General features: G+C 40.0%; 1 protein-coding gene across 3 annotated transcripts in view; it reads right to left on the bottom strand.

Moving 5' to 3' along the window:
• wdr21 (WD repeat domain 21) overlaps positions 1 to 13327 on the bottom strand; it is a 61632-nt gene that overhangs the window by 37860 nt on the left and 10445 nt on the right. For all 3 annotated transcript variants that reach the window (XM_072264374.1, XM_072264382.1, XM_072264369.1), the window contains exons 2-6: positions 13219 to 13312; positions 12264 to 12364; positions 4225 to 4379; positions 3875 to 3957; positions 2200 to 2296 (exon numbers count right to left, since the gene is read on the bottom strand). In XM_072264374.1, the coding sequence (XP_072120475.1) occupies positions 2200 to 2296; positions 3875 to 3957; positions 4225 to 4379; positions 12264 to 12364; positions 13219 to 13310 (528 nt within the window). In that variant the 5' untranslated portion in view covers positions 13311 to 13312. The remainder of the gene's footprint in view (positions 1 to 2199; positions 2297 to 3874; positions 3958 to 4224; positions 4380 to 12263; positions 12365 to 13218; positions 13313 to 13327) is intronic.

Genomic DNA, 13327 nt, shown 5'->3' with positions numbered 1-13327 from the left:
GCCCAGAGTCACCCCATAGTGCCCAGAACCTCCAAGTGTTGCAAACTAATCCCTCTAACATCAAGTCTAACAGGAGGCGGATCAAATGGCCTGCAGCTAACATGCCATCACTGCGGAAGCAGTTTGATGAAGATGTTAACCAAATTCTGGAGGCAATGGCGAAGGGAGGGGTTGACAGGAAGCTGCCCAATGGAGGTTGGTTGTAGGGGATTCACAGCCAATTCCTTAGCTACAGCCTTCAAGCAATTTGGGCATCGAGGGAGAGAGGAAGAGGACAGCCATCCGCAGTACCACCGATGCGGCAGAGAGGGCCTCAAGATGGCTGTGGCTCAAAAGAGGGGAGCCATGGAGTCATAAGTAACTAGCCATCTGAACACAAGCTGGGGTCTGATCAGCCCCGGCTGGGTCACCTGGAGGAGGTTGTATGATGCTGAAAGACCCAAAACACCCGATGATTCCAGGAACATCACTGGAGATGTGTCCAGAAGCATCAGTAGATGTATGTACACAGGACAGGGTTGCAATTGTTACTGTTTGGTTCAGGATTGGATATTGAAAGGTTAATTACTTTCCTGACACCTTACTTGCTTATTTTCATAGTATTCCTCATGAACTAAAAACGTGCTCACTAGAACATTCAAAAATCCTTTCTTCTGAAGTCTGTCTTGGTTCTTTTTGCTGTACTGTGCTGACTATTCAGCACTTCCTCTCTTCACATACAACGAACAGCACTTTTCTAAGTTAAACATCATTTGCCAGTCATGAGCCCAATTTGCTAACAGTGCAAGGTTAGTGTGTAGTCGAGGATCATCCACGGTCACCCTACAGATTATACTCCATCAGTTACATCCAGATCCTCATCACAATGATTAACAGTTCAGTACTAAATCCTCCAGCCCTCTGTCTCTTTCACCAATCAACTTCCCAGCTCTTTACTTCACCCCTCCCCCCTTTCAAGTTTCACCTATCACCTTGTGTTTCTCTTGTCCCCCACCCCCCAAACACTTTCTTACTCTGATTTCTCATCTTTTTTTACTCCAGTACTGATGAAGGGTCTCGGCCCAAAACATCGACAGTACTTTCTTCCATTGATGCTGCCTGGCCTGCTGAGTTCCTCCAGCACTGTGTGCATCACTGGTCCTTTATCATCACCGTGTCCAAATCCTATTACCCTTGACCTACTCTTGCCAAATCCTATTACTCTTGTGAGAGGTCCTTAACTACACAAACTGCAGCATTCAAGACTGCAGTTCACCTTCAAAAGCAGATTGGGATGGGTAATAAATGTTAGCGCTCCCAATGACTTCCATATTCAATAAACAGAAGTTCTAAAAGTGACAGAGAGGCTAGTACAGGCAGTCTCTAGTCTCTGTAATGTCTGATTACTGCAGGGAGGCAAAATGTAAAGGATTTTATTTTGAAATCTGTTTGTCCTTTGAATTAACTACGTAAGAGCTCTGTTCCTGAGAACTGTCTTTAAATCTACCTTTTGGTGAGTCAGTCAATTAACATGTACATTTATTGATTGTATTCCCCTCTGTAGTTACAGTGGTACAGAATCAGAAGTTCTTGCATCCAATTTTGATGTATTTTATGTATCAAGGAATGTTACATCGTTTAAGTATTTTAGAAGTGTTAATAAAAAAGATTTGCCATGCTAGTTTCCAAAACAAGCATCTTAACTGGTGTCCCACTGTGGCAGATACATTCTGTAACAAGCTCTATAAAAATTCTTTATAAATGTTTGGGAAATTTGCTGAAATTGGATTTCTGTAAGTCTTCTGTAACCCAGGGACCCTGTAGTTACATGAATGTGTAATTTTCTGCTTCTTTTTTTTAAGAAAAGGAGCATTACTTCCTAACCTCTGCACCACTCAAATGAATTAAACACATACCTGACTCTGTTAGAAATGTTTTCAGGAACTACACTTGATTCTTTCATCCCCTACAATGAATTAAAATGCCAAAGCACGAAGAGATATGGTATGGGAAAACCCTGTATCAATAGGTGAAACATAAATACTTTTCAGGAAAAAGGCTAATCCAATCTCCAACTCTATTAGTACCATTTGAAACATTCGCGCAGGATGTCCTTAGCTCCACTTAACAAGCAAAAGCACAAATAATTAGTACAGTGTTTTTTTAAAACACACTAATGAACTAGCATGCAAAAATAATAACTTCATTTCTCAAACTTACTAAAATCATTCCAAAATTGCTTGTGCCGGAAGAATCTGAATTTTGAATCTTGAGTTTATTCCTTCTCATTCTACTGGTCTTGAGTTCGTGAACATGCCTGTAGATGATGTTTTGTATTACATATATAGTGGGGAAAGGGAGAGAAGACGATGTGAGAAGAAATATGGATTATTGTCCAACATCAATTATACAAAATTCTTGAGTGAACTTCCTCATATTAAGGATTCATCTCAAAAAAAATGCAATTTATTTTATAGACTGCAGGAAGGATTTTGCTAGCACCAGGACAAAATATAGAGGATAATTGAAAAAAAATAGCAGAGTTGAGAGAACAGACTAGCAAAGAACAACAAGGAAACCCAAAGTTCCTTGTACAACAATAAACAAAAAGAATGGTCAAAGGAGGTAGGGAACAAAAGGGCGAACAAGCAGTGGCAGAACATTATATTACACCTCTAAATGAGTTTGGGATCTGTTTTGTTACATTTCCCAATCAAAATACTCTCAACTTTCCATTAACGCCTCCAATTCAAAAGTTATGAGCATCTTAAGATACGGTTAACTAAAAATGGTGAAATGCCTTTCTGAAACACAAGCACCTTTGTGGTTTATGAGAAAATTATATTTCTCTATTTAAAGGTCAAGTACAAATATTTTAGAAATACTGATTTTCCAATTAAGTTTTAAAATGCAGTGAAACAAACTATCAGCAAAATGCGAAGAATAAAGACAAACAGGTCAGTTCAGAGCTATCCACAACTTTATCCCACAATGTCTTAATATAACCATATAACAATTACAGCATGGAAACAGGCCATCTCGGCCCTTCTAGTCCGTGCCGAACTCTTACCCTATCCTAGTCCCACCAAACTGCACTCAGCCCATAACCCTCCATTCTTTTTCTGTCCATATAGCTGTCCAATTTAACTTTAAACGACAACATAGAACCTGCCTCAACCACTTCTGTTGGATTGTTTCTATAAGGTGCCTCCTTAGTGGTCAGTAGTTATATTTCTTGTTATCTGATCTGTCTTAATAATCCTTCATCTGGTCTTTTGTCATACACCTCACACACATACATGCTTTGAAACTGTAAAACACCCAACTCTTCTACCAGTCCTGAAACAGGGTCCCTGACCCGAACAGTTAACTGATTTCTCTTTCCGCACAATCTCCTTGCCTGGTAGAGTACTGCCAACATTTCTTCTCTTTGTTTCATATTCTAGCATCATTGATCTATATAATTTCCTGACACACTCCATTGCTTTCATCTGTTAAGACATAAAGCTGCAGAAATACTCCCTGAATCCCTGAAATAAAAGCATTCATAAAACAGAAAGCTCTGGCCAAGGTTGTAGTCGTCTTCCTCAAAAGCTCACTGTGGTTCTATGCCAAATTCCTGTGAAGCACCTTACACAAAATCAAACTGATTTAATATTTAGTTACCCACTGTACAATTAAAACAATAATAAGAGATTCAGGACACACGAGAGAGAACAGGTTACAGGAAAATTGGGCTGTTTGGATTGCTACAAGAGATAGCATAGTTTCAGTGGGTTGAATGGCCTCTTTCTCCTGTATGAAAATATAAAATGAATAAAATGAAATACAGGGAGGGCAAGAGGAAAGAGGGACAGAGTGAAGTAGGACTGCAATAAAATTATAACTTACTCACCGATGATATGATTGGAAGTTCATTAATCCGCAATGTCTTTTGCAGAATAGCGAAATAAAGTCCATACCCATTCGGACAACCCTCTATTTAAAATAAATTAGCAGTCTCAAAAACCTCGGCTGTCATACTCAAGATCTTAAGTGCATACAAAAGGCAAGTTAGTAAATATATAGCATTGAGCCTAATTCAGGTATACGGGAAGCACAGACCTTCCCACTAAAATACAGCTACTGTAGTAATTTGGAGAATATGAAAAAACAACGAGGGTAAAGGCCAAACTTATACATCACAATTCCACGGTGCCAAATAATCCATTTGTAAAACTACATTTTCATGCAGATAAGGATTACCGTATTACTAGCATCTTCTGCCAACATCTTCAGTCGCTTTTCTTCCATTTCCTTTTGGTTAATTGCCTCCCAAGTAAGAGGGTTACAGTTGTTATGTCCAGGTAATAGCCTAAAATACCTGTTCTTTTCTCGGTCATAGTAAAATCCAGGCAGCTCTAGATACACAAAAGAAGGACATGATACTCATTACACAAAGACACACACCACTCCTCTAAAACTGTACGGCTTATGCAGAAGTTATGTTGGCGCGTGGCCAAGCGGTTAAGGCGTTCGTCTCGTGATTTGAAGGTCGCTAGCTCGAGCCTTGGCTGAGGCAGTATGCTGTGTCCTTGAGACAACACTGGTGCCAAGCTCTAATGCCCTTCCCTTAGATGACATCGGTGGCGTGGAGAGGGGAGACTTGCAGCATGGGCAACTGCTGGTCTTCCATACAACCTTGCCCAGGCCTGCGCCCTGGTCTCATGAGACTAATGGATGCCTACATATGCAGAAGTTATAACCACTGGCACCAACCAGCTGCTGTAATCAGAGCTTCAGCACTTCAGTTGACATGCCTGCCCAAGCCCATGCTGACTTCCAATGGACGTATGGATTGTCTAAGATGCAGGCTCAGTGCTCAGCATCAATTCTGGCTGCACTGACACAAGTCAGCACACCTGGAGAACAGGGAGCGTGACTTGGTCCTGGACAGCATACATGAAAAATCTATTTGATAAGCAAACAGATGTTAAATCCTTTGTTCTGAATGAAAGATTTCATGGAAGATGACAAATAAAAACAAGTTGCTAAAAGGTTATACATCAGGAATATCTGTCCATTTCAATAATTGTAATTAAAAACAGTGATCACTTAGCGGTGTGGAAAGCTAGAATGGAGAAAGCAAAGAGAAAAAGAGGATCTTGAAAATGCAGAACCACTGCTGCTACAGTTATTCACCTGTGTGAAAGAAGCTTTCGAGCTGAGATGGTATACCCATTACAGGCCCTTTGGCCCACAAGGTTGTGTCGACTATGTACAGTAACCTACTCTAGAAACTGCCTAGAATTACCCTATCACATAGCCCTCTATTTTTCTGAGCTCCATGTACCTATCTAAGAGTCTCGTAAAAGACCCTATTGTATCCGCCTCCACCACTGCTGCTGGCAGTGCATTTCCACCCACCCATCACTCTGTGTGAAAAACTTATCTCTGACATCCCCCTTGTACCTACTTCCAAGCACCTTAAAATTATGCCCCTTGTGTTAGCCATTCAGCCCTGAGGAAAAAGCCTCTGACTATCCACACAATCAATGCCTATCATCTTATAGACCTCTATCAGGTCACCTCTCATCCTCTGTTGCTCCAGGGAAAAAAGGCCGAGTTCACTCAACCTATTCTCATAAGGCATGCTCCCCAATCCAGGCAACATCCTTGTAAATCTCCTCTGCACCCTTTCTATGGTTTCCACATCCTTCCTGTAGTGAGGCAACCAGAACTGAGCACAGTACTCCAAGTGGGGTCTGACCAGGGTCCTATATAGCTGCAACATTACCTCTCGGCTCCTAAACTCAGTCCCATGATTGATGAAGGCCACACTATACGCCTTCTGAATGACACTGTCAACCTGTGCAGCAGCTTTGAGTGTCCTAAGGGCATGGGCACTCTGTTCCTCCACACTCCCAAGAGTCTTACCATTAATACTATATTCTGACTTCAAATTTGACCTACCAAAATGAAACACCTCACTCTTATCCGGATTGAACTCCATCTGCCACTTCTCAGCCCAGTTCTGCATCCTATCAATGTCCCTCTGTAACCTCTGACAGCCCTCCACACTATGCACACCTCCAACATTTTTGTCATCTTGAGAACGAAACAAACAATATTGATTAATGAGGAATACAGCAGGACTATGACATTGCTGGGTGGCCCTCAACAGAGAAGATGACCATGCTGCTGGATCTGACATACTTGTGGTTAGATGCAGCAAAAGTGACAGATTTTTCTTGTATGCATCACTGGACACCAGCACAGAACTCCAGCTGCTAGACCACGATACTGCTGTACCCACAACCTCCTACCAAACTCAGAGACAAGAGAAGCGCTATTTCCAAAGCCAGCATGACCTTTTGCAATGACATCACTTCCAATCCCTTCTCAATCCTGCCACAGGCAACCTAACAAAATCTAAAGACATCTCACGGGGAGAAACCCACAAATTTCTGACCTGGAGTTTGAAAGATCAAGCTGTGGCCCCTAAATGAACTCAGCTGTGGTAAACATTTCTGGATGGTGTGGGGGAGAACATGATTAGTGAGTTGCCTTAAATGGATAGGTCAAAGTAATCAGTTACACTTCATAAACTTGCTGAGTGAATGATTGCGTGCTGGAGGGAAAAGATCTATCAATATCCATAACCTGCTTGAGCCCAATCTGCCCGAAACAATAAACAGATTGGAAGACCACAGGCCTGTGGTCAAATGATATTTGGAATTTCTGTGTTAATTACTACAATCTAGCAAGAATGCAAGTGCACGAGTAGAAATCGCACCAAAATTATTCCCTTCCTGACATATTTATGTTTTAATTTTGAAGGGAAGAGAAATGAGAATTTATTGGTTAGTACAACGGGCATTCTCCAAAATGATGTATTTTGTAAGTTTTACATTGTTTTGTATTATTTTTAAATAAAAAGATTTTCTCATGGATTAATCTCTACTGGAGATGGTTATTTATATTTCCAAAATAGACTAATAGAGAGTAGTGATTGAAACAACAAGGACAGGGGTAAGATATTGAAGAATTTGGAGAGTCCCAAGAGCAAAAGAAGTATATACTGGAATTCCAAAAGAAAAATGGGGTATGTGGAACTATGCAACATGTCAGGCAGCTCTGGGTGTCAAGATCTCTGAGGATCTAACCTGGTCCCAACATATCGATGCAATTATAAAGAAGGCAAGACAGTGGCTATACTTTATTAGGAGTTTGAAGAGATTTGGTATGTCAAGAAATACACTCAAAAGTTCTACTTTAACTTCATCAGTCCACAGGACTTGTTTCCAAAATGCATCAGGCTTGTTTAGATGTTCCTTTGAACCTTTTGAATAGAACTTTTTGGCTGCAATGAGCAAAGGTATGTTTGGAGAAAAAAGGGTGCAGAATTTCATGAAAAGAACCCCTCTCCAACTGTTAAGTACAGGGGTGGATTGATCATGCTTTGGGCTTGTGTTGCAGCCAGTGGCATGGGGAACATTTACTGGTAGAGGAAAGAATTAATTCAATTAAATACCAGCAAATTCTGGAAGCAAACATCACTGGCTCTAGAAAGCGTTTACAAGCTGTAATACTTGCCAAAGGGGGTGTTACTAAGTACTGCCATGCAGGGTGCCCAAACTTTTGTTTCGGGCCCTTTACCTTTTTTGTTATTTTGAAACTGTAAAAGATGGAAATAAAAAAGTTTTCTTGCTTAAAATATTAAAGAAATGTGTCATCTTTAACTTTATGCCTTTTGGAAATCAGTTCATCTTTTACTCGCTTAGCTATCCACAGTAACAGAAATTTTGACCAGGGGTGCCCAAACTTCTGCACGCCACTGTATGTATACTGAATAGATTAAAACTCATGCAAAAAACAGAAATACCTTATATTTAAAAAAAGTGAGGTAGAGTCCAAGGGTTCAATGTCCATTTAGGAATTGTCCATAGGGGAAGAAGCTGTTCCTGAATCGTTACATGTGTGCCTTTTGGCTTCTGTACCTCCTACCTGATGGTAACAGTGAGAAAAGGGCATGCCCTCTGTGCTGGAAGTCCTTAATAATGGATGCTGCCTTTCTGAGACACCGCTCCTTGAAGAGGTCCTGGGTAATTTGTAGGCTAGTACCCAAGATGGAGTTGACTAAATTTACAACCTTCTGCAGCTTCTTTCGGTCCTGTGCAGTATCCCCTCCATACCAGACAGTGATGCAGCCTGTCAGAATGCTCTCCACAGTACATCTATAGAAGTTTTTGAGTGTATTTGTTGACATGCCAAATCTCTTCAAACTCCTAATAAAGTATAGCCACTGTCTTGCCTTCTTTATAATTGCATCGATATGTTGGGACCAGGTTAGATCATCAGAGAACTTGACACCCAGAGATTTTGATACTGTAGCATCACTGAACTCACTTCAGTGAGCCCCTGAGACAGACATGGGACCTTGCTAGCTATCAGACACATTCAGAACAGAGACTGCCTCATGCTCCTGAAGCCAGCCAGCCATATCAGAACACAGCCATCTAGGTAGTGTGAGAACACTGCAGCAATCAGCTCAAGCAATTTGCCTGTCATCCAAAAATCTGGCCCCGAGGAATAGTCTCAATGAAATCTGTATGAGGAATGTCAACAAAGGAGAATGCAGAGCATTAGTGAACAAGGCAGGCAGGGTGGATAAAATTCAGACCAAGCAAAATGTAAAATAGCCCACAAGCAAAATGCTGCAGATGTAAATCTGAAATAAAAACAAAAATACAGGACAGTCTGGAGGTAACATTACTAGGAAGCAAGCAAACACTGCACTTTCCAGCTACTCAGATGAATATGTTACTGCAGTTGTAAGTGACCTCAGTAGGAGTGTAGAAAGCCAAGTTAGCTGATGACAAAGATATTTTGGCCGTGAAAGCAGTGTATTCAGAATACATTGAATTAATCTGCAAAATTTTGATAAGTGATTTCAACAAAAGACAATGTAATCATCTAAGATAAAGGATAGAGTGCTTTCTAAATAGTGAGAAGCTAAAAGCAGTGGAGATCCAAACAGATCTGAAGAAAGGCAGATACATGCAAACAGACCATTAAAATGTCACAATTGCGAACAATGATGATTGGAAAGGTCAATGAAATTCTGATCTTTAAGGAGTTGAGAACAGGAATAAACAAATTAAACTGAACAAAAGACTGCATGAAGCTCTGTTTAGACCACATCTGGAGTACTGTAATCAGTTCTGGGCACCAGAACTTAGTATGGATACGTCAGCATTGCAGAGACAACAGTACAGATTCATCAGATTGAAACCAGCATTTGATAAGTTAAAAGCAGAAATTACAGAAGACTAGATTATATTCCTTTGTATTTTGTAAGATATTTTTATTGCAGTTTACACTACCAGATGTACTGATTGTATAGACAGAGGGAAGATAGTCCTGTTAGATAGGCACAATTTAAAAAGAGAGCAGGTTGTTCAGACATGAAGTTAGGAGAACATTTCTTCATCTGGATAGCAGCTAGTGTGGGGGCAATTGTTAATTTGTAACCCAGTGCTTTTGATAACTATTACTGAGTGAGAATGATGGATGACTGCATGGAATACAGCCATGGTCTTGCTGAATAGTAGAATAAACTTGAGGAATTAAATGACCTACACTGAAATGTCAAAGAGAAGTTAGTGCACACTTCGCTCTCAAAAAACAAATCACAGCCAGAAAGCAATCAATATCTTTAGAGGATAAGGTCAATTCAATAACATACATAAAGATTAGTTTTATGTCACATTTACATCAAAGCACACAGTGAAATGCGTTATTTGTGTCAATGGTCAAACAGTCCTAGGATGTGCTGGGGGCAGCTTGCAAGTGTCGCCATGCTTTTAGCATCAACATAGTGGGCCCTCAGCTTACTGACCCTCACTGACGCTTACTGACCCTCACTAGTCTGTAGGTCTTTGCAGTGGGAGGAAACTGGCATACCCAGAGGAAACCCATGTGGTCACACAGAGAACGTACACACTCCTTATAGACAGCGGCAGGAAATGAAGCCCATCTTCCCATCACTGGTGTTGTAAAGTGCTATGCTAACATGCTGCTGTTCAATATGCTAACAATGACATGAAGTTCTTTAAAGGAGTTTGCTAACAATGCAAGTTCAAATTTTGTGCAGTTTTAAGAAGCTGAGATAACCATACCGAAGGCCAACACATCGATTTTAATGTATATTCAGTTCCATCCATGAAAAGTCACTGTTTAAACTGAATAGTCCAAAAATGGTAGCACAATGTGCTAGAGTTTATTTTGCAAATGGAGCTCAACAGTGATGTAAAGGCACTTTACAGAAAGATTCCGGATCAGATTTACCAGCTCCTTGCCTATACAGGGGTGCTAGTCATAATAAAAATCCTATTATGCTTATTCACTTAGGAATAAAATGGTTGGAAGAAAAACTTGAATGAAATCTTTACAGTTAACAACTGATTGCCTGGTGAATTGGAGTCAGAATCAGAATCACCAGATGGATTAGGGTCATATGAACATGAAGGCATTGCTTTGAAGCTCTCTCTCTCTCAATTGTCTGAAGTCCACACATACATATTTTTCAATTGTAGGTAGAAGAAAAGGATTAGTTCTCATACATTATAGGGTCCAACAAACTTAGCTCTAACTAGGATGGAAGCCAGGACATTCTGATCTGAGATATTCCACATGACATCAACTTGAGCAAAGTATTCATGTAACATGAACCATGTTAAATTATCCACTAAGTTGCCAAATGCATGTCATAGAATAGCATGGCAGGAATTCAGTGTTCAAAGTACATTTATTATCAAAACATGTATGCAGTATACAACGCTGAGATCCATCTTCCCCACAGATAACCACAAAACAAAGAAAACCATGGAACCCGTTCAAAGAGAAATGTCTGAATGGGAGGCCAGCAGCTTTCATATTTAAAAGAGTTGAAAAGGATCTTACCACGGTGTGCTTTTGATGAGCAATAATTTACTACAATGGTGTGATCACAACTAGTGAGACTGTAGAACATAAATTCACAGTTGTTACTATCTAGCCAGGAATGAAAGCCATCGCCGTGAAGTAGTAAACTTTCAAACTGAATCTTGAATTTATACAGCAACATATCCATTCCTTTTATCAATTCATCTTTGGTTGTAGACCTTGTTGGCACCACCAGTATTTATTGCCTTCCCTATTTGCCCTTGAGAAAGTGGTGACAGGCGCAGACCTTAGGGTCACGGAGTGATGTCGCACAGAAATGGGTCCCTTAGCCCAACAGGACTACACTGACAATCAAACACCTATTTACACTTAATCCCATTTTATTCTTCCCACTTTCTTCTCAATCATTCTAAATTTTACCACTCACCCACACACTAGCGGCAATTTACAGCTACCAAGTAACCTACCAAACTGCATGTTTTTAAGGAGCTGAGAGAAAACCAGAGCACCTCGATGCAGTCCTAGGGAGAACTTGCAAACTCCACACGGACAACACCCATGGTCAGGATTGGAGCTGTGAGAGAGCAGCTCTACAAGCTGTGCCATCTGGTGAATGTGCTCCCACTGTACTGCTGATGTGGAGTTCTAGGATTTAAATTTAACGACAATGAAGGACTGTTGATAAATTTCCAAATTAGGATGGTATTTGACTTGGAGAACCTTCAGGTGGGACAGCTGTTTGATTGTCAGTGTACTCCTGTTGGGCTGAGGAGCCTGTTTCTGTGCTGTGTCACTCTGTGACTCGAAGGTCTGTGTCAGATGGTGCTGCCGTGTGGCTGCTCCCCTTGACATTCTTGGTAGCTGTGCTCATAGTTCAAAAGAATCTGTCAGAAATGATGTAACAATCCTCAGACTGGTCTCAAATTAGCAGTTATGGTTTCCTATGTATCACACTAACATTCTTGTTGGCATCGTATCAATGGATAAGCCAAATGAAGATTCTCTATTTTACAGGAAAAACAGATGTCTGATCTCAACAAATCCTAACTCACCGTGTCTAGAATAAAATCCTTAACTTGTACAATGTACTATATTATAGGCTTTTCTTGTAATTCAAAGTTATGCAATATTAATTATCAGAAATTTCATTGTTTTGTCAGCTAATTCCCACAAATGGAAAGTCAGGCAGCATCTGTGTAAAGATAAATAGTTTCAGATCTGAGACTCATCAGAACTGGGATTAGTTTCAATTTCCATTTGAGTTACTTAGACAGTTCAAAATTTTAATGCAGTTAAAACAAAGTCTTGGCAACTTCAGGAATGAATGGTACACTAAATGCTGTCAAAGTAATACTTGCCAGGTACATCAGGTGGCAGTGAAGTACTGCTAGTTGGTTCATTTGCTGACATACTGGAACTATTCTGCTCATTGGATTCACTCGAGTCACACTGCTGGTTCCTGAGCATCATCACAAATTCAGGAGAAAAATAATAATAAGTGCTGTGTATTAAAGTCTTCAAATTCTCAGAAACTGTAAATAAGTAATAGTACTGAGCTACTACCAGTATAAAACACACACTGACACTCACATGTGGGTTCTTAAATAAAATGCACTCCAACCAAAAGAATATATTCATACTTCTTAAAATTGAAAAAAAATCAACTGGTCCTCACTATCAGCTAACACAGTCGCTGATTTTCAGTTACTTGGATGTAGAAACATCACCTACAGCTAAGCCGCATTGTCTACAACTTTCATGGTGTCAACAGTTGAAATAAACTTCCTCTCCTCAGCAACATGAATCTATTTAACTAAACTATGGTTGCAAAGTAGGCATTAAAAAGTCCACTTTAATCACAGAAACACTTTTGGTAATGTCAGTTTCAAACCCAAAATATTTAATTTGAGAGGTAGTAGCAAAGACAAAGAGTATTCCCTCAGCATGGTTGGTTTCTCTTTAAAGGAAAGCTAGCTGTCTGAAAGTGATAGACACAGGGTCAACAGTACTTGTTAAATACAAAGTACTTAAAAGAGAAACATTACAGCCAATGAAGGAAAGAAAAGGGTGTAGGACCAATATGACCTGATTACATTGAGCTCAACAGCCTTGCTCTAAGGCAAGTTATTCTAGTAATTGTTAGAAAGTGATTTAATCAGATAATTGAAATGTCAGCACATTCATCAACACAAGAGCCATATCTTTGGCAGGCAGGGACAGATTACAGTGTTACAGCCTTAGTAAAGATGCAAATTCTGAGACTAAATTTGATATGTTTTGCAACAGCACATAAAATTTTAAATTTCACTTGACCTGCGACCATAATATGCTCGGTATTGTTGATTATGTCGTCGTTGATGGTGGTGTGTAAATTGCCTCCTACGCTGCCATTTATTGTTTTCCATTTCTGTAAAGATAAGAA

This window comes from Mobula birostris, chromosome 1 (assembly GCF_030028105.1).
Source record: "Mobula birostris isolate sMobBir1 chromosome 1, sMobBir1.hap1, whole genome shotgun sequence".
NCBI classification, from domain to species: Eukaryota; Metazoa; Chordata; class Chondrichthyes; order Myliobatiformes; family Myliobatidae; genus Mobula; species Mobula birostris.
The sequence above is the reverse complement of the archived record's forward strand: the minus strand, read 5'-3'. Positions and strand labels throughout refer to the sequence as shown.